Consider the following 24,549-nt stretch of genomic DNA (forward strand, 5'->3'; position numbering starts at 1 on the left):
GATGCATGTGCCTGTAAATCCTGTTTACATGACTCCAGGAAAGAGATTCAGTAAACTCAATGTATGACAGTTTTATTTACCTGAAACCAAAGTTCATGTGATACATTGTACAATCATCTCTGAAAATACAGTACAGCAGTTCGGCAAAAAATGCCAATCGAGGGACTGTCTGCCGTTCTCGTAGTAAAACGTGTGCATGGCTGCACCGCTGCACGTCTGCCTTCAAGATATGGCAAAATCTGCTCCAAACATGTTGCACATCTCAGTGCAAAGCAAAAAAACAAGTCTGTTTGGTTTTTTAAATATCCCATAAAAGTATTTCCTTAGGAAAGATGAACTGTGTTTTTGAGCTTATTTAACATTTGTACTAATCTGACGAACGTCTATTCTATTTACCAGTACTATACATTGTCTATTACACAAGTCTGGTAGAACAGATGGCTGACTGAGCGGACATGCACCATGGAGTAATGTACAATTTACTGTACACAGTACTAAGATCTTAGTCTAAAAAGATGGCATGAGAATTGTCATAATCTAAGGCTCTTCATGCAGGAGAATGGAAAGACTGATGAGGTGGGATTGGCTAGTTTTCATCAGACATTTATTTATGGCCATTCTGTAAAAAGGATGTATGAACTGTATGAGCCCCTGTCTTCGTATCACTTAACTGACATGCAGCTCTTGTAAGATGTGCGGCCCAAAACACACATGCACAACACAAAACAAAACCAAAGTTTCTGGAAGTAATTTAGAGTAGAGGTGGGGCTTACTTGCCCTTTGCTGCAAAGAAAAAGAAGAGAGAGGAAGAATCAAATCAATGGACACGAGAATTACAGGCCAAAGTAAAAGCATCTGAGCGGCAAATGATCTCGATATATCAATACTTGTTTTCAATAAAAGCCATGCTGTGGGCAAGCACACGATTAGGACAAAGGGACAAATGCAATTAAATAAAAATATCACACCATGTCCTGTAATATTGTGGGGGCACTTAAATGTCACGATGTCAGTCATCCAAACATGCTGCCAGTCTACAATCAAAAATAACCAGCAGCAGTGACTGAGCCAGTTTAAAGAACACATATTCTCATATTTCATAGCTTGTATTTCTACTCAGCATGTACCTGGCACTTGGTGACACCGAAGGCATTTCAACACAAACTCAAACACCTACATTCTCTCTTCTTTTGTACCATTGAATCTATATGTTTACAAACTGCTGACTGCAGACAGACTGCAGAGCTGTGTCTGCAACCATGTACAGGTGAGAATGCTAGTAGTTGGCATGCAGGTCAAAGTGTACTCACTCTGCAGGTTAACAGGTGGAAGGCATTGGAAGAAACAAATGTTAGCTTTAAAACTAAAAAAAAAAAAAAAAAACCTCAGCACTGACAGGCCTGGGATTACTGGAGCTGGCATGCAGAAAGGCTAAAACCACGCTAAAGTAAACTAGTGTGAAGCTATGGAGCATTTTGACAACAACGACAAAAAAAAAAAAAAATCTATACAGAGATTCTACTTTGTGTGCTATGTACAGATATACAGACTCCTCCAATGACGGGTCATGTCAGCCTTTCAGAGGTCTCAGTTCCATTTGAACTGTCCATGTTGTGCTCAGCTGATAAGACTAACAGCTTCTTGGTGCCGTTTTACAGTATGTGCACATTTTACATACATTATAAAGATTAAAATTAAGCAAAATTAAGACTAAAGGTTAAGACTGAATCTCAAAAATGAAACTTAAATTAAAAAAAAATATCGAGACAAATGTGTTTTCTTCAAGTAAACAAATTTAACAACAGGCTGTATAAAAAAAACTCTCTGCTCTGAACCACACTGGGGACAAGTTGTTGCCCCTTCGCTTTCCTCCAATAACAGAGAAAAGAAAAATATATTAAACATTAAAATGTGTGTGAGGGCTTTGTCTATACTGCAAAACAAATTGGTGCTTACCTCAACACTTCAAATGATAGTCTATAAAATGGTTATTAAGACTGATGGGTAGTAATGGGTATACTAACAGCATTGAGGTAGCTGTGCTCTGCCTAATGCAGAAAATAATGAATGAACAAGATGCATGGAGCTCAAAAATGACTAGAGAGATTGGTGCTGGGGCAAATATACGTCTTTGCCCCTGAATTAGTATTGTAGTCTACGGTCCTCACATTACATCCTCTTCACACCCAGCAATCTTGTCCCAACAGCCCCTCCCAAAAATTACAAAATATTAATTATTATAAAATAGTGTAAATTCTCTGTACAGCTCAACACACAGCTCCAACACGGTGGGCATCTCTAACTGTTCAAAACAGGGGATCAAAAGAGAGAAAAAGCGTGATGGTAAAATAAAACATAAGGACATAATGTCAGTCAAAGTCATTAAACAATGACTAAGCCCCCAGCCCCCCCCAACTCAAAAATATGTAACAGTGAAAATGTCCTAAATACAAAAAGATCTGCCAGCAGACAGAGCTGTCAGAGCAGGCGCAAGTGTTGACTGGAAGTTGTTCTGAGTTATTGTAACCGTGTTAAATGTGTGTTAATGTCCACTTCACACTGGTGCACAGGGGGGAGGTGTACTGGAGTCAGTCAGGGCCACAACATGGCGGACACATTAGTGTCAGTGCTGTAGATCCACAGCACCAGAGGCAGGGAGATGGCCACGAAGGGCCAGGAGATGCCGTCGGCACATGCAGACAGAGAGCAGCCTTTGGTGGCTGGCTTCTCCAGCTGTTTACCAAAATCCAAGTAGTTCCTGGCCAAAAACTTTAGCAGCTCATCCAGCAGGATGACCGGCAGGGAGATCTTCAGCACCATCATCCACTGGGTCGTGTCCAGAGGAGTTATCTGGAAGATGACCTGTGACAGAGATTGAACATTAAAGCTACTTTTTAACCAAAGTGTTTCACAGGATTAAACGTGTACCTTCTGTCTACGAGGAGTGTGTCAAACTATTCCTTTAAGATGCACAACATGTACTGTGACCAGAATATCGACTCCAGCCAGGGACATTTGTTGTGTGTCTCTGTCCCTCTCTCTCTCTCTCTCTACTGTGACTTATCCAGTGAAGCCTTAAAATATCTGCAGGTAAATGCTACTACACAAAGAAAGGAGATGAAGTGATGACGACTCAGTCTACAAAATAAAGAGCTTGTGAGATGCAGCCTCGTGTGTACATTTTAAATTCAAGTAATTTTCACTCATTTCCACTACACGTCTGTAGTGAGGCTTTATGACCACAATGGGGCAGAAAGAACCACATAACTCCTGAAACTCAGGAGTCTGCAGCTGGACCACTGAGCAGCCAGCTCCTGTCTGAGATTTATCTTGAAATCAAAATCAATCATTATTCAATAAACTCACAGGCAGAGGTTCCACATAGAGGATGAGGAAGTGCAGGGACATGGAGAGGCAGATGGCCCCCAGCAGCCAAATGTTCTCCCAGGGGGGCATCCGCAGCAGGGACTGGTTCTCTGACAGGCTGGACGGGAGAGAACACAGGTGGTGATTCAGTTATACAGTTTACCCTCCACCATCTGAGTGCAAACAGTTCTCTCGCGAGAGTGTTTCCACTCTGAAAGGCAGTTACCTGTTCAGAGCATTGCACATCTCAATGGTGACGAGCACAGACAGGGCCATGGTCATGGGGTAGGGCGATTCGAACACGTGGCAGTCCAGGCCGTCGAACTCAGGGTTGTCTGGGCCGCACTGGAGGAAGTGGCTCTGTGGGGAGGAAGGCAGGGGAGTGAGGGGGGAGGCAGAAGGCTGGGTGGGGGGCAGTTTTTCTGACAGGCAGACTTACCAGCTGGTACAGAGTGATTTGAGGTCCATCGTCAGAGACTGTAAACCACCAGGCAGCAGCTCCCACTGTGGCTGCGCCCACATAGCCTGGGAGCACAGAGACAAAAGTAACACCGTCATCAAACAGCAACAACTTCACTTATCAAACTGCACGAAGGCAGATTAAAGACTCTTCTGACATCACAACGAACCTCCAATGGCTAAGTATCTGAAGAAGAGCCAGCCAGAGATGAGGGGCTCCTTAGCGTTGCGGGGAGGCTTCTCCATGATGTCCAGATCTGGGGGGTTGAAGCCGAGGGCAGTGGCAGGGAGGCCATCTGTCACCAGGTTGACCCAGAGCAGCTGAACTGGGATCAGAGCCTCAGGGAAACCCAGCGCAGCAGTAAGAAAGATGCTTTCAAAAGAAATGACCAAGATCCAATTAGAAAATGCACTGACACACATTATTATATCATCTGTCTAAATGGTAACCGCCAAAACAAATACAGTTTTACAGTCATCAGCTCCTGAGGAGACTCACCAAACGACCTCTCCCACATTGGAGGAGATGAGGTATCTGATGAACTGCTTCATGTTATTGTAAATAGCTCTGCCTTCCTCAACGGCGGCCACAATGGAAGAGAAGTTGTCATCGGCGAGGACCATCTCAGAGGCTGACTTGGCCACGGCAGTGCCAGAGCCCATGGCGATGCCAATCTCTGCCTTCTTCAAAGCGGGGGCATCGTTCACTCCATCACCTGTCTGTAGACAAAGCTTTAGTTATAGAGGGCTCCACTTGCACACCAGCATATCCTCACATGATGAACACGATGCTTCCAAGTCCAGCAAACCAAAATAAAAAACAAAATGTTCGGAACCCAAAATATTTCAAACACTAATGATCACAGTAAGGAACCCAGAACAATCAGCTTCCAGACTTCATACCATAGCAGTGATCTCATCAAAGCCTTGCAGGAACTCAACGATCTTGGACTTGTGGGAAGGCTCAACGCGGGCGAAGCAGCGAGCATGAGTCACAGCCTCCCGCTGTGTGTACGGTGAGAGTTCATCAAACTCTCGTCCGGTGAAGGCCATGCGCTCAATGTCATCCTCCTCGGTCAGGATGCCGATGCGGCGGCAGATAGCCACAGCTGTGCCCTTGTTGTCCCCAGTGATCATGATGACACGGATGCCGGCCTGCCGGCACAGCATGATGGAGGCGGCCACCTCCTGTCTGGGAGGGTCCAGCATGCCGACACAGCCGACGAAGGTCAGGTCAGACTGGATGCAGAGAGACAAAGACGCCACTGAATGTTTCGCACTGAACAGACTCTACAGGTTCACGCCAACATACAACAAGAGTTATTACAACATCAGAACAACTGCACCAGGATTTAAGTGAAAATTCACCTCATACTCCGAGAATTTGGCGGTGTCGGACAGTAACATGTCCTCCATTTTGGGTGGGGTGTCACGGGTGGCCAGTGCCAGACACCTTAGGGTGTCACGACCTGTGCCGTACTCGCGGATCACAGACATGATCTTTTCTTTGATAATTTTGCTGAGGGGTACTTTGCTGTTTCCAACTCTGACATGAGTGCATCTCTCAATAACTCCCTCTGGGGCCCCCTGCGGGGAGAACAGAGGAATGAAATAATCAGAGGAGGGTAGAAGACTGTCGGCTATCAACAAGTCCCTGCTACGTGTTTCTTTCACTGTACCTTGACAAACATCTTGCCAATGGAAGAACGAGACTTGTTGGGGGTGCAGTAGACAGACATGGACTTCCTGTCTCTGGAGAACTCTAGGGTGAACTCCTTCCTCATCAGCTGCTTGATCACCTGATCAGAGGAGAGGACAGACGCAGTGAGAGGAGCTGCTGAGTGGGAGCAGTGGAAATGTGCAGTGTGGGCAGCTGGGGGAGTTGGTGTCACTCACTGAGTTGCAGGCGTTAGCTCTGTCAATCTTGGACAGGTTGTGGACTTCAGTGTCAAAGACGTTCATCTTCTCCACCAGACAGGTCAGTGCGGTCTCTGTGGCCTCACCGACCTTCTCGTACACACCCTTCACCTGAGACATCAAAAATGTTCTTATTCATTATTCATGTTTTTTCCTCTTCAAACCTTACATGCTAAAGGCTTCATTTCAAGTTTGTACAGAGGATTATTTTACTACAACACAGAGTTGCAGAATGAAAAAAAACCTAGAATTACTGGCTGGCGCTGCAGTTTATATCCATGTCTGTCCAGACTCATAATGTCTGTAATGGAGACTTTGAAGAAATTTAATAAAAATGTAATATAAAAAATTATGTTGTGACCTTTGGGTTATAAAAATGTTACTTTGTCATTTTATCCTATGAGACACTTTTGTGAAATTTTGTCATAATAGTGTATAAATACTTGAGTTATGGCCAAAATTATGTTTTGTGAGGTCACAGTGACCCTGACCACCAAAATCTCATCAATTCGTTCTTGAGCCCAAGTGAATTTTCCCCACGAAATTCCCTCAAGATGTTACTGAGATATCATGTTCACGAGAATGGGACGTACAGACAGACAAAACGCAAAAACATAAAATAAAAACAGCTCAAAGTCCCAATAAACCAACCTGTTAGTGACCTCTGGGTTATGTCACTGATACTTTACAAGGTAAAGCTACAATAAAAAGGTCTCCCAACATGCAGATATCTTATTTTTTGGTTTCCCATGAGCAGCATCAAAGAATCAACAGCCAACGTCAACAGTGCCAAAATTTATATTGTGAAATACTCACATATCTTTACCATGTTTCTGCTAGGGGTATTTCGATATACCAGTATTGACAATAACCATGATATTAAAATAATGAGATACTAACATCATGTTCTCAAATGAAAATATGATGGTGGCAGATTGTTTATCAGTTCATCTGGTTTCTGTCACTTGGGTTTTGATTGATTTGGCCTGTTTTATACCGAAAAGGCTGGAGAACAGAACGACTGAACACTGTGTTGTACTTGGTATTTGGCTCCATGATTGTAATTCAGTCATTATTGTCAGTTTACACCTTAGATTTATGACACTTTGATGTATCTGCATTTGCATGTGTAAAGGTGTTTTTAAAATGTATTTATGGGTATATACAGTATGTGTGTGTCTAGGTACATTTGAATGTAAATGTTTGGGTGGATGTCTGTGTATTTGCATGGGTGTGTATGTATATAAACATATATGTAATAATGTATCTGGCTGGCTGGCAATACTGATTTCATTTACCTCCACCATTAATTACTGAGTGATTATTCTAATGCAGTTTTCATTATTTAAATATTTTTTGTTATACGTGATTTTATTTTGTTCTATTTATTGTTATCTTAATGAACTTATTTTATCACATTTGGTTTTCCTTTGAACCATCTAAAGACATTTACACCACACACTGGAGCACTGGAACTCTGCATTGCTGTTGTGTAAAGTCCTTAAGAAATGGAATTTAAAAAATCTAAACTTGTCAGACATGTGAAGTAGGAAGCAGGTGGGGTTCAGACCTCATTGAAGTCCAGGGAGGAGTCGTTACACAGAGCACAGATGGTGGCCAGCTCAACCAGGGAATCATGTTGGGAGCACTTCACTGGTTTTCCATCCTGGTACCTGAGGGCAAGCACAGAGTATGAGCCTGCCAGTGTGTGTGCATTTAACAGAACAACAGAAACATCCTCCAGTTCTTCCCTTCCATCCGAGTGTTTAAAAATCATCTTTAACCCCATATCTTTTCTTTTCACCTACAATCCCCCTACAGTTGCAGTCATTCGATGAGATATTTCAGCTTTCACCTGGATCAGCTGCAAAGTACTCACACTTCTCCATCAGGTGCATAGGTAGACCCTGTGATGGTGAACTCTGACAGAGAGCAGCTGTCACCTTCGGCTTTGCTGATAGTGAACATCTGGAGATCAAAGGAGAAGATAGGACAAAAACAAATATGAGTTTTTTCCAAAGCAGGAATCATTTAATGTCACGTCAAAGCTTGTATCAGCTTCCAGTTTCTTCACTACCACAGCAGGTGGCAGCAGAAACCACAGAAACTGAATAGACTAAGAATAATTAGCCTGCAGTTTTTCAGAGGGTGACTCTGTGAGGGCCCGGCTGGGTGGCCGTCTGCCTAATGGAAGAAAAGGGTGTTTAGTTTCTCTCCAAAAGTAAACAGAAGAAAGTGCCAGGGAGCCTGAGTAAAGAGAGAAGCTATGCCCAAAAGGAAGAAGCTGCAGTGCCAGGCCTGCTCCCACAGGAAGCTTTCATCCTCACACTCTCACACACTCACACACTCACACACACACACACAGGTAGTTGTGGTCAAACTGTATAATATGCAGGGTTTTATTCTTTTAAACATTGACTTGTGCTGTAGTAGTTTTCACCATAATATGTTGGCTGCAAATATATTTGAAATACATGGAGGAGTTCATGTTTTCTTTTTCTCAAGATATGTCTCACTGTGAATCAGTAATTGCAGTATTGTATTTAATCATGGCCTCTACAACACGCAGCCCAGACAAAGCAAAGAAAACAGAGACCCAAACAACTGTTTGATTTAAAAAAAAAAAAAAAAAAAAAACTGCCACAAGTCTAATTCAGGCTATGTCAGAGTTCTGAGAGGACACTGAACAGGGAACAAAAGAGGATTAAACTTTAATAAATGCTGAAATGTCTTCTTAATGTGGAGCCAAGTCGCACCAGGGTGCCACTCACAGAGACAGAGGAAGAGAGAGAGGAACTACTGGCTGCAGCTCGGTGACGCAAGGTCAGTTATGCAACAGCAGCTCTGCAAGTCATCCAACAGCTCAATGTAGATTAGAGGAGTTGCAGCATGCCGCCGTCTTTTTTAATAACCTGGATACCTGATCACAAGGAATACTCCACTCTCACTGTTTGCACAAACTGTATTAGCATTTTAGCTGACTAATGTACTGAAAGAGACTTTCCACAGCCACAGCCTCTGTAACTGCTGTCACCTCATCCAAACAACAGGCAGCAACAACAACGATGACAAAGCACCAACTACCAAACTGTTCAGCAGTGCACCAAGATTGTGTGTGTGTGTGTGTGTGTGTGTGTGTGTGTGTGTGTGTATGACTCACTCTGCAGACAGACATCTGGTTGGTGGTTAGGGTTCCTGTCTTGTCAGAGCAGATGACAGAGGTGCAGCCCAGGGTCTCTACAGATGGCAGACTGCGGACAATAGCGTTTTTCTTGGCCATGCGGCGAGTGCCCAGAGCCAGGCAGGTGGTGATAACTGCAGGGAGACCCTCAGGGATGGCGGCCACGGCCAGCGCCACAGCAATCTTGAAGTAGTAGACTGCCCCTCGGATCCAGGAGCCTCCATGGACGGGGTCATTGAAGTGTCCGATATTGATGATCCACACGGCAACGCAGATGAGGGAGATAACCTTGGACAGCTGCTCGCCAAACTCGTCCAGCTTCTGCTGCAGGGGTGTCTTCTCCTGCTCGGTGGCCGCCATCTCGTCACGGATCTTACCGATCTCTGTGTTAACACCGGTGGCCACGGCCACTCCCACGGCCTTTCCAGCCGCAATGTTGGTACCCTGAAATACCAAGTATATACATGTTGGCTCAAGTGCATTTGATAACATCTCAAATCTTCAATAACAGGGAGCAAGTTTTCCCAGGAAGTTTACAGAAACTAAACAAACAAGTTGAAGGACATCAACAGGATGTGTGATAACTTGTCCAGAGTTGAGCTTACAGAGAAGAGCATGTTTTTCTTGTCCTGATTAACAGCACGTGGGTCGGGCACAGGGTCGGTGTGTTTGATGACAGAGACGGATTCACCTACAAAGACAACACAAGGTATCAGGTTACATCAGTTCACATTAGATGATCTCGGGAACAAAGCGCAGCCAATTATCTCTACAGAGAGATCTACCGTGCTGATCATTCATGCTGCCGCACTGATCTGTCTCACACACATGCACGTACGCATACACGCACGCGCGCACACGTGCGCGCACACACGCACACACACACACACACACACACACAAACATGCCTCAACTGAGGAGCATACGTGCTAATTAGAAACAGTGTCATTATACACCTCTGGGCTCATTCTGCAGCCACTTCAACTGATCTTGTTCATGATCATCTAGCCATTCTGGATTGATCCATTAATCTGGGACGAGGTTATCTTGTATAAGTGAGTGCTATTAATTTGAAAGAAACAGAGCAGGAGCAGTTTAAAGCTCAGTAATGTATTTTATCAATGACATATCTTAAATAAAGCCTCAGGTAAAACAGATTGAACTCAGCGTGTGGCAGCCACATCTTTAACTCATGATGTTACATTTAGAGAGAGCACGTTGAAAACAACTTCACTACACTAAAGCACTATAAGGGCTTGACCAGCCTCATTAAGTAGACATAGTTAGACCTGGGGTCTTTCTATTTATTACTGAATAACAATCACACACTCAAAGAGTCAAAGATTTAAATTATGTGTAGTGATGATGCAGGATGGTGCAATTAAATGAAGAAAGTTACTGTGCATTAAGAATAATAATTAGAAAAAAAGAATTGTATACATACAGTATGTCACAGTTGTAAAACAAACTCATCAATTCAATTTTAGGGTCAAATTCCATACTCATGTTATCAGGAGAAACAAGAGTTGAATGGATAAAAATGGCACAGTGAAATAATTTGATGGAAATGTCTTACCGGTCAGAATGGACTGGTCGACCCTCAGGGTTGTTGATTTGATTGAACAGATGCGGATGTCAGCAGGTACCTTGTCTCCAACTATCAGCAAACAGATCACATCAAATAAAAATGACAACATTAAGAACATTACATAAAATCTATTGGAAATAAAACAAAACAATTCAAATGATTTTTAATTAAGTGAGTGACTAAAATCTCAGGTTAATGAGTATAACGAGGAGAATAAACAAGGAGTTGTGTGACAACATCACATGATGACCAAATGGCACATGAACAGCACTCCATTAATACTGGAGGTCTGACTGCAGCTGGATAGTGAACTGCACGGTGCTGTTTGTGTGCGCTCAGGCTAGATGAAGATTTAACAGATGAGATGTTGTCTATTTTCTGCAGGCAGTAACTCAGCATTAGTATAAACTAAACTGATGAAGCACGGCTCATTATGGGATGGTTGCTGTGCCACACAACAGCAGAGCGGTGTTGCCATTGCTGTAGGGAAAGAGAAGGAGAGCCGAAGAAAGAGGAGGAAATGAAGGACTTGTGAGCCATAAAAGGCCTGTCTCAAAGGAAAAGGCCAATTTGGGTACATCGAAATTGCAGTGACCCAATTCAGCTTCCTAATGGTACATAAAGGCAACGGAAACTGGGGAAATGGCTCAGGCTATGGCACAGTTCTGTGGGCGTAGTCTACATATAGGCCTACTTAGTTAAAAATGAAAATTGTGTCAGATTATTACAAAAGACTCCAACGCCAGGATCATGGTGTAGTTAGAATCCAGTCCACACACAAGTCTACCAAACATCTAAGAATCTCACAAAACCTCCAGACAACGTTTGAGTGAAAACTCAAACTCAAATAAGCAGAGAAAGATTTGATAAAACATACCAATGTTAAGATTCCCATTTGAGGGAACACGAACAGTAATCCAAAACTCCCCATGCCCTTGAGGGAAGGGAGGGGAAAATAGCAATGGGACCAACAATACATGCAGCCAAAAATGGGAAAAGCATTTCAATATGTTCCCCAATGTGTTGATCAGGTTTAAATGTGGCCCTATGATGGCAGCTGTTTCATCGCCCCAGCGCAGGAAGGGGACAAAGACTGGGCCCCGGCTCCTCTGCATCACCTCAAACTCCAGACACTTGGAATACGAGTCATCATAATCCTGTCTCACCTCACTAATCCATGTCTGCATTTTCACACATGTCCAAATTAATGTATAGCCTTGTTACAGTTACGTGCATTTCACTGACTTCTGCTTTGACTTCTCACTATGACACACGAGCCTGTGAGAAGTTGGATAACTGTCAGCTCATTTGATGCCCTGGCAGTGGTGCCAGGAACTCTGATCTGTCAGCAGGCGTTGGCCAATCAAGACACACAGTGACAGCTTTTCTGAGAAGGACTAATGTTGCAGCTCAGTCGCATCTTTAAACCATTTGAACCTGGACCAACGGGTCCAGTGGAAGATTCACTTCTGGGAAGGTCACACAGCCTGGCTCACAGATGGAACAATGAAGGTCTAGGGTCATTTACATAAGACTACAGCTAACTTCCTGATGGCATGGATCAATAATCTTGCTGCGCATTGAATAAAACTAACCCATCTTATAGCAACCCTTCCTTAAGGGAAACGAGCCCATCCCTTTAGGAGATTAAAAGGATTAACCTTGGCTGCGCCACAGGAACGAAAAGTGAAATGTTTTCCTTAGGAGCCAAAAAGCTTTACAATTACATCCTAGATGGTTGTGTAACACTTCCTGTGCTAAGTCATTACTTATGAAGAAAAACGACCTCTGAGAGAGTGCTGAGCCAAGGCTAGAGGGACAGGCCTCTTACAATGGTGCTTGCTGATGTTCTCATATAAAGAAGCCAGTGTTAAAACTCTGAGAGACACTGGAATTGTCCTAAGGTTGTGTTAAACTGCAGACCTGCTCTGATGAAGTGTGTGTATATCATCTGTCCCTTTGTGTCAACATCCTACTTGGTAGCCGTCCAAGCATCTCCTCAGGCATGACCACTTTTTAACCTTTGCGCCTGCCAACAGGTCACACAGGCCACAAATTTTACAGTGACAAAAGCTCAGCCCTTGTGATACATTGCACCCAGTACGACTCCCAGAGGTGCCTTATAAAACAGACCTTTCAACAGCAGGCAAGGCAGCAACTGAACCCAAGCCGTCAGCGTAGACTGGCACCTGGCACTGCCGTGTATTAGGTGACGGTGTTGGCTCGGCAGGCCAGGTCTCCTCGGGGCCGGCCAGGAGGATACATGTGCTGATGGCAGCTGAACAAAAGGCTGACCTTCTTCATGTTGAGAGGGCCATTTCAGAGCGGTCAGCGGGTGAAGCATCCAGCACAGCCCCTACTGATTAACTCACCAGCTGCATTTACATTAGGGCTGAACAATAAACAAATAAAAAAACCAACCAAACAAACAAAACATCATATCGCGATTATTTAGGCAGATCTTGCAATTGCGATATGAGTCCCAATTTCAGTTGGAATGGGCATTTTTTAAATTTCAATTCATTTCAATTTTATTTGTATAATCATAATATAAATTAAAAAGTCAAGACCTTTAATTATTGTAGAGAAAAACCCAACAGTTCCCACACAGAGCAGCACTTGGCGACAGGAGGGAGGAAAAACTTCCTTTTTACAGGAAGAGACATCCAACAGAACTGGGCTCCGGGTGGGGGGGGGGGTCTGCCTCCATCGGTTGGATTTGGGGGGGTGTATAAACAGCTGTATAAACTGTTGATTGTTAGTTGTAACAATAAAAATAATAATAGTTATACCCATAGGTAATGGTGTTATCATATGTACTGTTAATTGTTATAATTGAAATAATCATAATACCAACAGGCAATGGTGTTATCAATAATCAAAATAAATAACAGTAATATCAATATTGCATTTCTTTTTCACAAAAACATAAAAATGATGATGTGATTTTCCTTGGGTGTTATACCGAACAAGCATGTTCCTTAACATCTGGAGAATATGATTCAGAGGCCGGGGCTTCTCTGTAGCACCACAACGCTTCATTTATGGTCTGTTGTGACACATTTTACCTTCATACCAAAAAAAACGCAGCTCTTACACTTCGGATGTTGCACTTAACCATATTGTGATCTGGATAATATTTCGATTAATTGTACAACAATGCAAAACCTTTGTCCAGATTAATGTGTAATTAACAAACAGATAAACTTCTAACCTTTCACTCAATGTAGTTTTTTGTTTTTTTTCCCTTCTAACCTTTGACAGCCAGGTACAGAGAATCTATGTTACCATGACTCAACACAATCAATAAGGGAATAAAACTGATTATCTCCTTCCTGCAAATGAGGCTGTTCTATGGCCGCTACCTTCCACTCTCTTATCTATATCACAGGTCTATTTTTGTTGTACATGTATAGGCTGACACTGTGTGTACTGTTCGGCACAGGACTCTTACTTTGTTGTCCACTGTGTTAGTAAATGGCTGAAGTCACGAGTGAGTTTCACTGTTTTATTAGCAAACAAGAGCAGGGTAAGTAATGTTTAGTCAGCAGCCGGCTTATGGGAGATAATATTTACCAACAGCTGACTAGCTTCTTGACTAGTGAACACGTGTCAGCTGACTTTGGGAGTTGATCTGCACCTACGACCTCAGTTATGCAAGCACCATCTCCACACCATCTGAGATCTCTGCTTTGCCTTTGTCTGTTATGAATCTTAAGAAGCAGCAGGCTGGGCCGTCACATAGCAAGCAACGGTTTCTGTTGCCATAGTAACAAAACTTGTCCCAGGACTGGGAGCATTAAAACTGCTGTCAGAATTAACTGGGAGTTTAGTGGAGTGAGGCAAAAATTACATGCATGCTGATCAAGATGCAAACAATTCAGGGTTGAAATAAAAATCAAGACTCCAACCACTACACTGACATTTGAAAAGAACATTCACCACAGCCCACACATGTACGTGCAAACAAATTAAGAGTCTGAACTTTGGACTTCTGATTTTCTGATGCTGTGGTTACGGAGAAAAACATATTGTGAAAGCAGCGAGGCTCACACTGAATGTAATGTAAATATCAAACAAAACATGACACTGTGTGACAACTTCTTCTTGCAGCATTAAAATGTTAAATTAAAATGTTAACGTGAAAACACTGATGATCTGTTTAAGTGCAGATTTCATATCTTGCAAACAACAGGAGAGAGGTGGACATTCCTTTCATGTCCAAACACTGTCAGCAGTGGTCCCTCATCTATAACCACACAGCATAGCATGGATTCCCAGCAGTCAGTGCACTATATGACTGGTTAACAAGATCGGCGCAGTCAGTCTATGTGTTTACAGATGCTGTTTACACAGATCCTCACATGCATACTTCAACTTTCTCTCCCTTTCACTGATCATCACCTTCAACCTGCACAGTCTGGTCTGGAAGAAAACCTCTCTGCCCTTCTGCAGGACTTCAGTGCATGTGAGGTTTTTGCATTGCTAAAGCTCGAGTCCCTGGTTGGCAAGATGAGACCATTTTTCTCCGTCTTGCTGACAAGTCAGGAACCTTTGCCGAAAGACAGTCCCTCAGTGACAACGGACGGTTGCCAGACCACATTAAATGCCACATACTATCCATGGGGTCTGGAATCTTAGTGGAGGGTGGGTAGGGCCATGCATTGAGCATGGTGGGGTGGGACGGTTATCCACAAAGCGCTTCCCTATAAGGTCATCTCTCTCCAACACAATGAGAGCAGATGAGAGATCCTCCCCCGTATGCCGCCCCCCCACACGAGGCCCCGTCACTACCAGACTCCACAACTTCACAGGCATCAGAGAACAAACCCACTGAGCTCTGCTGCTCTGAGAGAAGGCCAACATCCAAATCTGCAAGCTCTCAACACCAAACTCCAAACTGGCAGCATACAGTGAGCACTTTCTCATGACAAGACCTTAAAACCCTCTGGAAGGAGCCTGTTAACTCCACACGTGATCAGTTTTAGGGGTTAGTTAAATGGAGCAAGGTAATTCTTTATCAGAGTTTGGCTGTTTGGCACTTGCCTCTTGTAAAACTTACACAAATCCAGATTACACTAAAAACCCGGTAAATCATGATTTCAGAATCTAAACTATTCAGGCAAACTCACTGACCTGAATGTCAAGGAGATAATTACTGGAACAAACCATGGGTTAGTTGTGATGTACCACTGCATGATTTGGCTGAGCCACACTGTTGTGAACAAGTATTTTATCAACCCGACAAGAGCAGTCAGAGGACTCCACAGGAGAGCAGACTGGACTGAGCCCAGCACAGACAGCCGACATCAGCCTTCAGCTCTTCAGCTGCTTCACGATCAGATTTGAAAGCACTAAACTGCAAAGATAAGCCAAGCATTAAATGATCTAGTTTGGATAAAAGTCTGTGAAATGCATTACGGAGAATCTTATTTCCATGACATTGAACACATTTCAGTGAGCATGCGACTGTGAGGCTGATAAAGTGATGGGGGGGTGTGAGTAGGAGGCAGCGTTCAAACCCACAGCAGCACCCTGAAAGCGAGCAGCACAAATTGGCTGCAGGCTATTCTTCTCACGGCTGAAGTAGCCACAGAGGACTCGTCTCTGTGTCCTCTACCTCGGCTCAGCAGCCGGCCGGCCAGCATCTGCGTCATCACACTCCTCCTCTGCATGGCAGGGGTCACTTTGGAGCTTCAGGGAAATATTATTCATAAAAAAAAAACAAAAAAAAAAAACGGAGCCTGACAGAAAGCATTGTAAAAGATATTTAGAGGATTTGGGAGGTAAGCTGAAGCTGATGAGCTTCTCCTGACTGCAGGATAAAGCATCCGGTTTTGTTGCTTGCTGGGCTGCATTTTTGAGTGAGCCTCAAGCTACTGACAGCAAAGCCTCCAGCTCCCTTCATCAACAGTTTTTGTATAACTAGGTCTCTAATATGCAAGAGGAGAGTGCAGACTCAGACTCACAAGTTTCTCTTTAAACTTGAGCCAAATAATTTAGCTCTCCATGCTTAACTTCTTTTGCAACTCATAATGAAAATGTTATGATGAGCCCTGTCAACCAAAAACCAATTATATTCAGTATATAAACATATTAAAAGAGAAATAAACTGCAGTTTAAATCGCTGTGCAGACATTCTCCATTTGCCCTTGTCAAGGTTACTGAGGAGTCCTGCTGAACACTGTCCCACGTCACCCACTGTATCAATGTTTCCCAGAGCAGGATGGGAGGGGCATGCACAGGGTAGGACCAGACACCTGTCATCTTCACGACTGTCACTACCTCTATAAATACTGCATTCCATAATCTAAATGGCCTATGACAGCTAAAAATAAAACCTCCCACTATGCACCGAAAAACTATGCATCACTTCAGTGGCTTAGGGTTAAACAGAGTATCAAGATAACGCTAGTGTTTTAAGGACTCCAGCATTCCTCAACACATCCGTCTCTGTTCATCCCTCTGCAGAATTATGTATGTGTCTGTGCCATGGGGGAAACAGCACTGTTTAAAAAAAATAAATAAAAAAATCAAAGCAATACATCCTCAAGATTTCAGCTGTTGAAATACGCTGACTGGACCTCAGCAGCATGAATCACTCCAGGGCTCAGTTCACATACTGCATGAGGAGGAAATCTGTTGAGATGGGACCAACTGTGGCGATGCAGTGGTATTAAACGTACACACACACACACACACACACACACACACACAGACAGACAGACCCCGGGTTAATAGGAACATCTCAAAATACATTATTCTTGCAGGGTGCGTCACCTCTGCAGCGACACTGGGGAGGTCTCAACTTGAGCTTGTGCTAAATGTGATCCGTGACCATACCTGGTCTCATTTGATCTGTCAACAGTCGGCTTTATCTGAGGCTCAGTCAAACACAGGCGAGGAACTATCATATGAAGAACACCAGATCTCTTTGATCTCCAAAAAAACGTCATATGGACAAATACCCTCTTTCACAGCAAACAACTAATCTTGATAGAAGCTGCAGTGGCAGTAAATTGCCAAATCTCTGAATTTCAAGGTCTGTTCCAGTCTGGTTCATGTGACATCCAGATGTTTCCTTTGCCTGAGACGAGTCTACATATGAAACCAACATCTAAACCTTTTCACATCTCAGCTGATGGCAACACATACAACACAACAACAGAAGAATAAGGTTCAATCAAGAACAAATGCAACAGAGTCATGTCCGTTTAAACAAGCACAGCATCAGGAGCAAGCCAACCTACCAGCAACCTCCACGATGTCACCAGGCACGATGTCTCTGGCCTTGATCCTCTGCACAGTCTTCCTGTCCTGCCGGTACACTTTCCCCATCTCAGGCTCATACTCCTTAAGTGCCTCGATGGCATCCTCAGCATTGCGTTCCTGGTGCGGTGAAAACGAGATTCAGTGCCATCATTCCTGAGTTTCTCTGAGATTAACTGATAATATCACATAAACTAACACATGCATGCTCTTGATTCTGCTAGACTGCACAGAATAGGTGCTGGCTATTCTAAGAGTGATGTTAGTTTAATCAGGTTTGGCCTGGGGACATTCAGGTGTTAAGTATGTGAAAAATGGGAATATAAATCACAATGTTTTCTGCCTCTTGACGTTTTCCAATTTTTCCTTCACTTGCATCTTCAGCAGCAAGAACACCACATCACTCAGAGCGGACTGCCCACACATTTCAGAAATAAGTAAATAAATCAGCCTCATATGTTCGTGAGATACAAGATGACAACTTATGGGCCGTTTCTTTTCAATAGGAAGCCGTCTTTGAGACAGAAATAACTTCCAGTACACAGTACAGACAGTGTTTCAGTGCCTGTCAAGCTTAACAAATGTTAAAAACCTTCAAACTGCAGCAGGCTGCCACACTGATAGACACATTTAATTCATCACCAATGGACCATTATGTATTTTCAAAAGTCTTGTCATAGATTTACTCCCATATCCAGCTGTGTCTTTAACATTAGGACACTGACAGCTTTGGCACAATCTCCAGATCACTTATGTCTGTTCTCACTGCTGACTGCCTTTCAGATTGATGCATACACTTCACTGCCAAGTGTATTAGGCTCACCTGTTATTCAATCCAAATACAACAGTCTTCCTCTCAGAGGGAGGCTGATTCAACATTTTGGACACTGCAGTTCATGATAATGTTGCCCTGGTTTAGACTGCTTGATCAAATTGATGAATAATTATTAGAAGACTGTTGTACTGGACTGCATTGGATTTAGCTAAGTGTAGCTAGCTAATATCAGTATCTCTCCTTCCATGTTGATACAGACTCATGCTGCCAAGCAACAACTTTCAATACCATACTAATCCTAGGTAATACATTTCAAAGGCTTTGACATTTCACATTTGCATTAAATTTGGTGCATTAAATGCATTAAATTTGGTGAAATAAAATCCCAGTGATTTCCAGGCCTATTCCCCAGATGCAGAGGAGATGGAGTTGGATTTAAATACAGTAATGTCCCAGGATGTCAGAGTGTCTCACCTGCCACACACCAACAATGGCATTGGCTATAAGAATGAGTAAGATTACAAAAGGCTCCACAAAGGCTGTGATAGTTTCCTCCCCTTCTTCAAACCAGGCCAGGACCTGAAAACAGTGCAGGAAAGAAAGCATTAACTATTACAGACATTTCACAGAGCAAGTTGGCATCAGCTAACTATGATGAGAATAAAAAATAAGAAGAGAACAAATAAAGTTGTTCATAACAGATAAACTGATGGAAAAAAACACATCCTTGATAGAAGAAAGACAAACACAGTCACTTATTATGCATTCAAGTTAACTGGACAGGTTTTTATCTCTTAAATAGACCTGACATCAAAGCCAGTTAAACGCTGAGGATCAACCTACACATTTCTTACATAAAACTTCATGTCCTACAACTAAATACCTAAATACTAAATATCATACTTGAACTCAACACTTTCCTTTCCTCAACCTAAATTTTCTTTAGTCGTTTACAACTGACCACTTGTCTAAGTGAATACAAGCAATATATTTACTCCATTCACTGTGGGCAACTGTTGCTATTCTCCTGTGGATATTTGTAATTATTGATTCTCAACTGCCGACACTGAACAGCCCATTTAAAATGTAGGGATGGAAGATACATAAGCATTTGGTTCCCTAATGCGAACATGTCGGCCATCAAGAGGACTGTAGGAACTCAGGTTAACAGTTGGACCTATATTAAGTGGAACTACTTAAACATTTCCATTTCAGGCAGTGATAAACTGTGTCCTAATGGATTATTAAAGGACTGGTCTGCACACTGTTGCTTATGTTATACTAGAAAGCCTCACTGCCAGCAGAAAAAAACATTACAATTTTCTGACCTGGAGTCTCATTTGGCTTGTTGTTCCTGAGAAAATTATCCTAAAATTACCCTGTGTGACACAAGCAATTAGTTAATGTCCCATAATGTGATACAGTTATCAACCTCAGTAAGACCGGAGTGTCTGGCTGTGTTGGATGCCAAATACTTTTTATGACATAACTTAAATGGCAAGCATAACTCTTAATAGTGGTGTCAGTATAGTTGCACAGGGCTCAAAAGTGCCCTACTGTACTGTATGTCATAAAAAAAAGACATGTATATTGCTCATATCTATACTAGGGCTGCAACTAACAACCTCTTTCATTATGGTTGAATTATATTTCTGATAAATCAATCAGGCATCTAACTACAAAATGTCAGAAAATAGTAATAAATGTCCATAGTTTTCCAAAGCCCAAGCTGACACCTTTAAATGTCTTGTTTAGTCAAACCAACAGTCCAAAACCAAAAGATATTCAGTTTACAATTATATAAAACAGACAAAAGCAGTAAATTCTGACACTGAAGAAGATAATGCTGACACTTCTGCCTTACGAATGATTTTGATGATAGCTGGCAATTGCTTTTCTGCCCATCAAATAATCAGTTAATCAACTAATTGTTTTATATAGTAACATAGAGACCAACATACAAAGGATAAAAAAACTTGTATAGTATGTAACCTCATTTAATAATGCATTTTAAAACAGGGGCAGGCTTTGATAACTCTTCTCATCATCGTTCAAACAGAACTGAAGAAAACTTGGAGTCTATTGATCCAGGTGAGAGGAACTAATTCAACAGCCAGTGGTTTAGTTTTTCTGATTTAGATTTGCTTCCACATTCCTTGGGTATATATCAAAGTATGGGAGTACGGGATATAATAATTTATGTTGAGGCGGGTGTGCACGTTTGTCTGACGAGAGCCCTCCCATTGAGGGGTGAGGGCCCAAATTTGGTCTTGATTGGTGCTCTGTTCCCCTGTCAGACAGCAGCCACTGACACCTCTGTATCACCTGACTGGGCACTGCACGCAACATACCAACTCTCTCTCTCTCTCTCACACACACACACACACACACACACACACACACACACACACACACTCTTATCAAAATGTTCCTCAGACATCTGTTAATATAGTGTGCAGCTGATTCAAAGAACATGAAAGAAGTAAAATTGCAAAAATGAATCACACATTGCACCATGCCAAATATTAAGTCCAGTTTTTATCCATCACAGAAAGACACAACACATGGTTATTTGTCCATAATTTCCATATTAACTAGGGCTTTTTGCCTAGGTGAGAGAAGAATTGCAAAAAAAAAGAAAGTGCTATACACGAAGCCACAGCTTCTCATGTGACATTACGACAATAAATAATACTTACATTGTGTGAAAATGTTCACTTAATTTAGCCTCTGAAACAGCTCGGACACACGCTGATGGTGCTACTACATAAAGGTTGTCGATGACCAAACATTTGTGCGTTTGACACCAAAAGACAGCAGCCCGAGTGAGCTCAGGATAAGTCATTACACAGCAGCCATGCTTGACGACTCAGATGTCTTACTTGGCACATGGTGATAGCAACTCAATGCTGCTACTGCTGTTGTCACCATTCCTCAGATGGGTCGCTAGCCTTCTCAGCTGTTTAGCTCACTAATATGCGAGTGTAACCTCAGCCGGGTTACACAAACTGAAGACGTTCACACTTCAGCACCATGCAGGACATAAACTGTCCCCTGCCATTCATCACATGGGGCTTAATAATAATCCTATCTGCAATTTTGACTTTGCATAAACACTCTTTCTGTCAGAGGTGGGAAGGGAAAGCTATTTGTAGGCTGCAGTAACTTGTCCCGAGATTCCCTTAGGTTTTTATATTATATGAACATTATCTCTCTCATCTACTTGACACAGCATGGAGGATATAACAAGATAGGGGAGTAAGAATGAGAATAAAACAAATCAGCAGGTCGAGAGTTGACATAAATTCACAATGTCGCAGGCACAGCAGGTGCCCCTCACTTGTTAATTCAGTTCCATTCAGAATGAAATAACAGAATACAAATCTACATGGTGTAAAATGGTATGATAAATCCTGCATTCTCAACAGGGACTGTGCTTTATCCAACATCACAAAAAAAACAAAATCTAGAGGTATACTTACAAAAGATATACACGCAGCCAGCAGAAGAATTCGAACGAGTAAATCTTCAAACTGCTCAACGACAAGCTCCCATAAAGATTTCCCTGCAGAGGAATGAGTTGGTTAAAAATGATCCATCACAGGAACGTGTTATCGTAAAATGACAGTAACAATACCAGTGACAGTACTGATTACCTTCTTCAGCTGGTAACTCTGTGTGTGTAGAGGGCAAAGTCAATCCAGGGGTGGCACAGGAAGCAGGTGAAAAGGGAAAGAAGAGGTAGGTAAGTGGTGTGTAAATACATTTCTAACCAGATGGATACATGACTCTCAGTTCCTGTTTCTTGATGGGGAACTGGATCCTAGAACGAGAGTTCAGTCTGTCCCGTAAGACAGATGACTGAGAGCCAGATCTCAGACTTACACAAGTTGGTGTCAAAACATACTGTATAATGGGGGCAGTTTTGTGCTGCACTTTCAGCCATGTGGACGTGCGTGTGGATATGTTTGACCATTAAATCACCAGTCACTCTGCAGGAATATAACACATTTTTGTATGATCCTGTACAGATATCTGGCTTTCAGTTCCAACTGTGATGTATAAAATCAGAGGCTCATTACACAAAAGAGGGACTCCAATCAACGTAAAGGTCAAAGTGATATAAGGGGACACAGTGCACAGTGTTACCAGGATACAATGCAACACACTGAGACAATGTCCAGAGCTGCTACAGTGCCTGACAACGTCCCCATGTCCAACAATGCTACAATGTCCTCTAAGTCATCATTAATGTGTTACTATGCAAGAGGTGGGAAACCCTGGAGGCCACCGGTGATGACGTCAGCCGGATCCCTGCATGGAGCCGGGTAACGCCGGCCGGTGATGTTGGTGACTTTTAGCCCATATACTGAACACTGAGCTCACACTGCCCATGTTACAATGACAAGACATTTTTGAACCGTGTCTCATTCACAGCAGCGGCGTGTGTGGTGGTGTATGGTTTCAACTGTCGTACCGTTTAGGCCCCATTTCTCCCTCTGTCGCTTCACCTCGTCCAGGGAAAGTCCTGTGCTCTCATTGACGCAGAAATAACTGTAAACTTCTTCCACACTCTTCGTGTGAGCGTTCTCCATGGCGGACAGGCTGCTCCTTCCCGCACAGCGTCACCCAGAAATACTGCCGTACGGTACCTTCTGGCACTTCAAAACTGCCAATACTTTTAGAGGAATACGGAGTTTATCAACAGAGAGCTGTGCGTTCACACTCGGGTAGCTATCGACAGCTATCGATCTCGGTCCTTCTGGCCACCGTTGGATTCTTCACGCAAATTTCGGGGAAAAAAATGTTGGTGAGAGTCAAATTCCTTTTCCTCTCTGGAGGAAGATTACTCTGAGCGCCCTCCTATCTCCGGAAATGGTGGGAAAGTGTCTGCAGCAGTGTCCTGTGTTGAGGACTGCATTCACCCGGTCTCGTCCTCCTGTGTGCTACCGTGCCGGTCCCCGCCTCGCCGTGGCGCAGCTCTCTGTGGCTGCGCTCGGCGCTGACGGTCTGGTTTTATCAAAGCGCCTCACTGCTGCCCCTCTTCCCTGCGCTGCATGTGGATTCCTGCCATTGGACGAGCGGTGTCAGCTACGTTCAAACCAGGGAGACGAAACAACACAGGAAGTAACCAGGAAATGAAAAGCGGGGACACACACTCGGATATCTCGTCAAAATCTTGTGGTTTCCGTGTCGACTGTATGTAAGTTAACGCACTGGGGTCAGTCTATATTAATTGTAGTGTTTCCTATTGCCCGCCGTGGCTGCCGTTATGTGATCCCAGCCCGCGATAGGCTTTATTAAAAAGCAACATATGACGTAGTATGAACGCTGACAAAAAAGACTTACTTTTTTATTATGACTTAGACTCAAAGATGTCCCGGTGTCCGTGTTACAAGTGAACCACTGTAAGGACACTGTTCCCACGTTAAACACATGGCCACACACACAGTTGAGTTGCTTCTATAGATCCACCAACTACTTTACGCAATAGCCTCAGGCTACAGGCATCCCATTAGAGAGGCCCCATGTCTTACTGTATTACAGCCTCATTCACACTTGATTAGGGCCCTACGTTTGTCTTTGGCAGGCATGAGTTCACAGGAACAAAAAGATGAGCCACAGATCACTGTCTCAGGCATGTCACAGTTACACAAAAGATTCACACCAGCTATGGGCAACAACATACCACTACCTTCCGTTTTTGTTTTTTTTTCCAGAAATAATCAGTCAAGACAGGCTATCCCTGATGAATCACCTACATCTGCATTACAACTGTAGAGAGAGCCAAATTGCTGTAGATGTGTGAGGCCACGAGGTTAACCCCTCCACCACACATTGTGTTCTTTAGGGGCTATCGTTGTCAGCTGTTTTACAGGACTGGCATGCATCATCTGTTAACGTGTTTTAATAAGGCCCCAAGAAGCACAAGGTGCTGCAACATTAATAACATAGCAGTGGCCTGTTGGACACCGAGCTGCCTTTTACAATGCA

The 24,549-nt window shown here is 43.1% G+C and overlaps 1 protein-coding gene across 2 annotated transcripts; it reads right to left on the bottom strand.

The window, feature by feature from the left end:
- Positions 1-56: 56 nt before the first annotated feature.
- LOC139623630 (sarcoplasmic/endoplasmic reticulum calcium ATPase 2-like) lies at positions 57-23,722 on the bottom strand. Of its 2 annotated transcripts, XM_071481996.1 has the most exons (21): positions 23,033-23,722; positions 22,212-22,229; positions 22,038-22,120; positions 19,030-19,134; positions 17,762-17,900; positions 10,500-10,580; positions 9,529-9,614; positions 8,903-9,367; positions 7,622-7,710; positions 7,313-7,415; positions 5,722-5,853; positions 5,505-5,624; positions 5,194-5,412; positions 4,729-5,064; positions 4,325-4,545; positions 3,996-4,198; positions 3,806-3,891; positions 3,593-3,726; positions 3,367-3,484; positions 2,742-2,862; positions 57-783 (listed from the first exon to the last, which is right to left on the bottom strand). In XM_071481996.1, exons 1-21 carry the CDS (start codon positions 23,148-23,150, stop codon positions 770-772), a joined length of 2,991 nt encoding a protein of 996 aa, XP_071338097.1. In that variant the 5' UTR covers positions 23,151-23,722; the 3' UTR covers positions 57-769. The 2 variants fall into 2 exon arrangements, with proteins under 2 accessions (XP_071338097.1, XP_071338096.1); XM_071481995.1 differs by having other exon boundaries at positions 57-2,862; positions 23,033-23,721.
- Between the last annotated feature and the right edge of the window lie 827 nt (positions 23,723-24,549).

Source organism: Trachinotus anak, unplaced genomic scaffold, assembly GCF_046630095.1.
Source record: "Trachinotus anak isolate AG129_WGS33_773 ecotype Australia unplaced genomic scaffold, CSIRO_AGI_Tana_v1 ptg000008l, whole genome shotgun sequence".
Taxonomy (NCBI): Eukaryota; Metazoa; Chordata; class Actinopteri; order Carangiformes; family Carangidae; genus Trachinotus; species Trachinotus anak.

What these genes read in the sequence shown, in the direction of transcription:
- LOC139623630 (XM_071481995.1), bottom strand. Translation starts at nt 23,150, where the DNA reads ATGGAGAACGCTCACACGAAGAGTGTGGAAGAAGTTTACAGTTATTTC. An exon ending in AATGTGGGAGAGGTCGTTTG is followed by an intron (nt 4,199 to 4,324) that starts GTGAGTCTCCTC and finishes TTCTTTTGAAAG; the next exon opens with CATCTTTCTTACTGCTGCGC. An exon ending in CAGATACTTAGCCATTGGAG is followed by an intron (nt 3,892 to 3,995) that starts GTTCGTTGTGAT and finishes CTGTGCTCCCAG; the next exon opens with GCTATGTGGGCGCAGCCACA.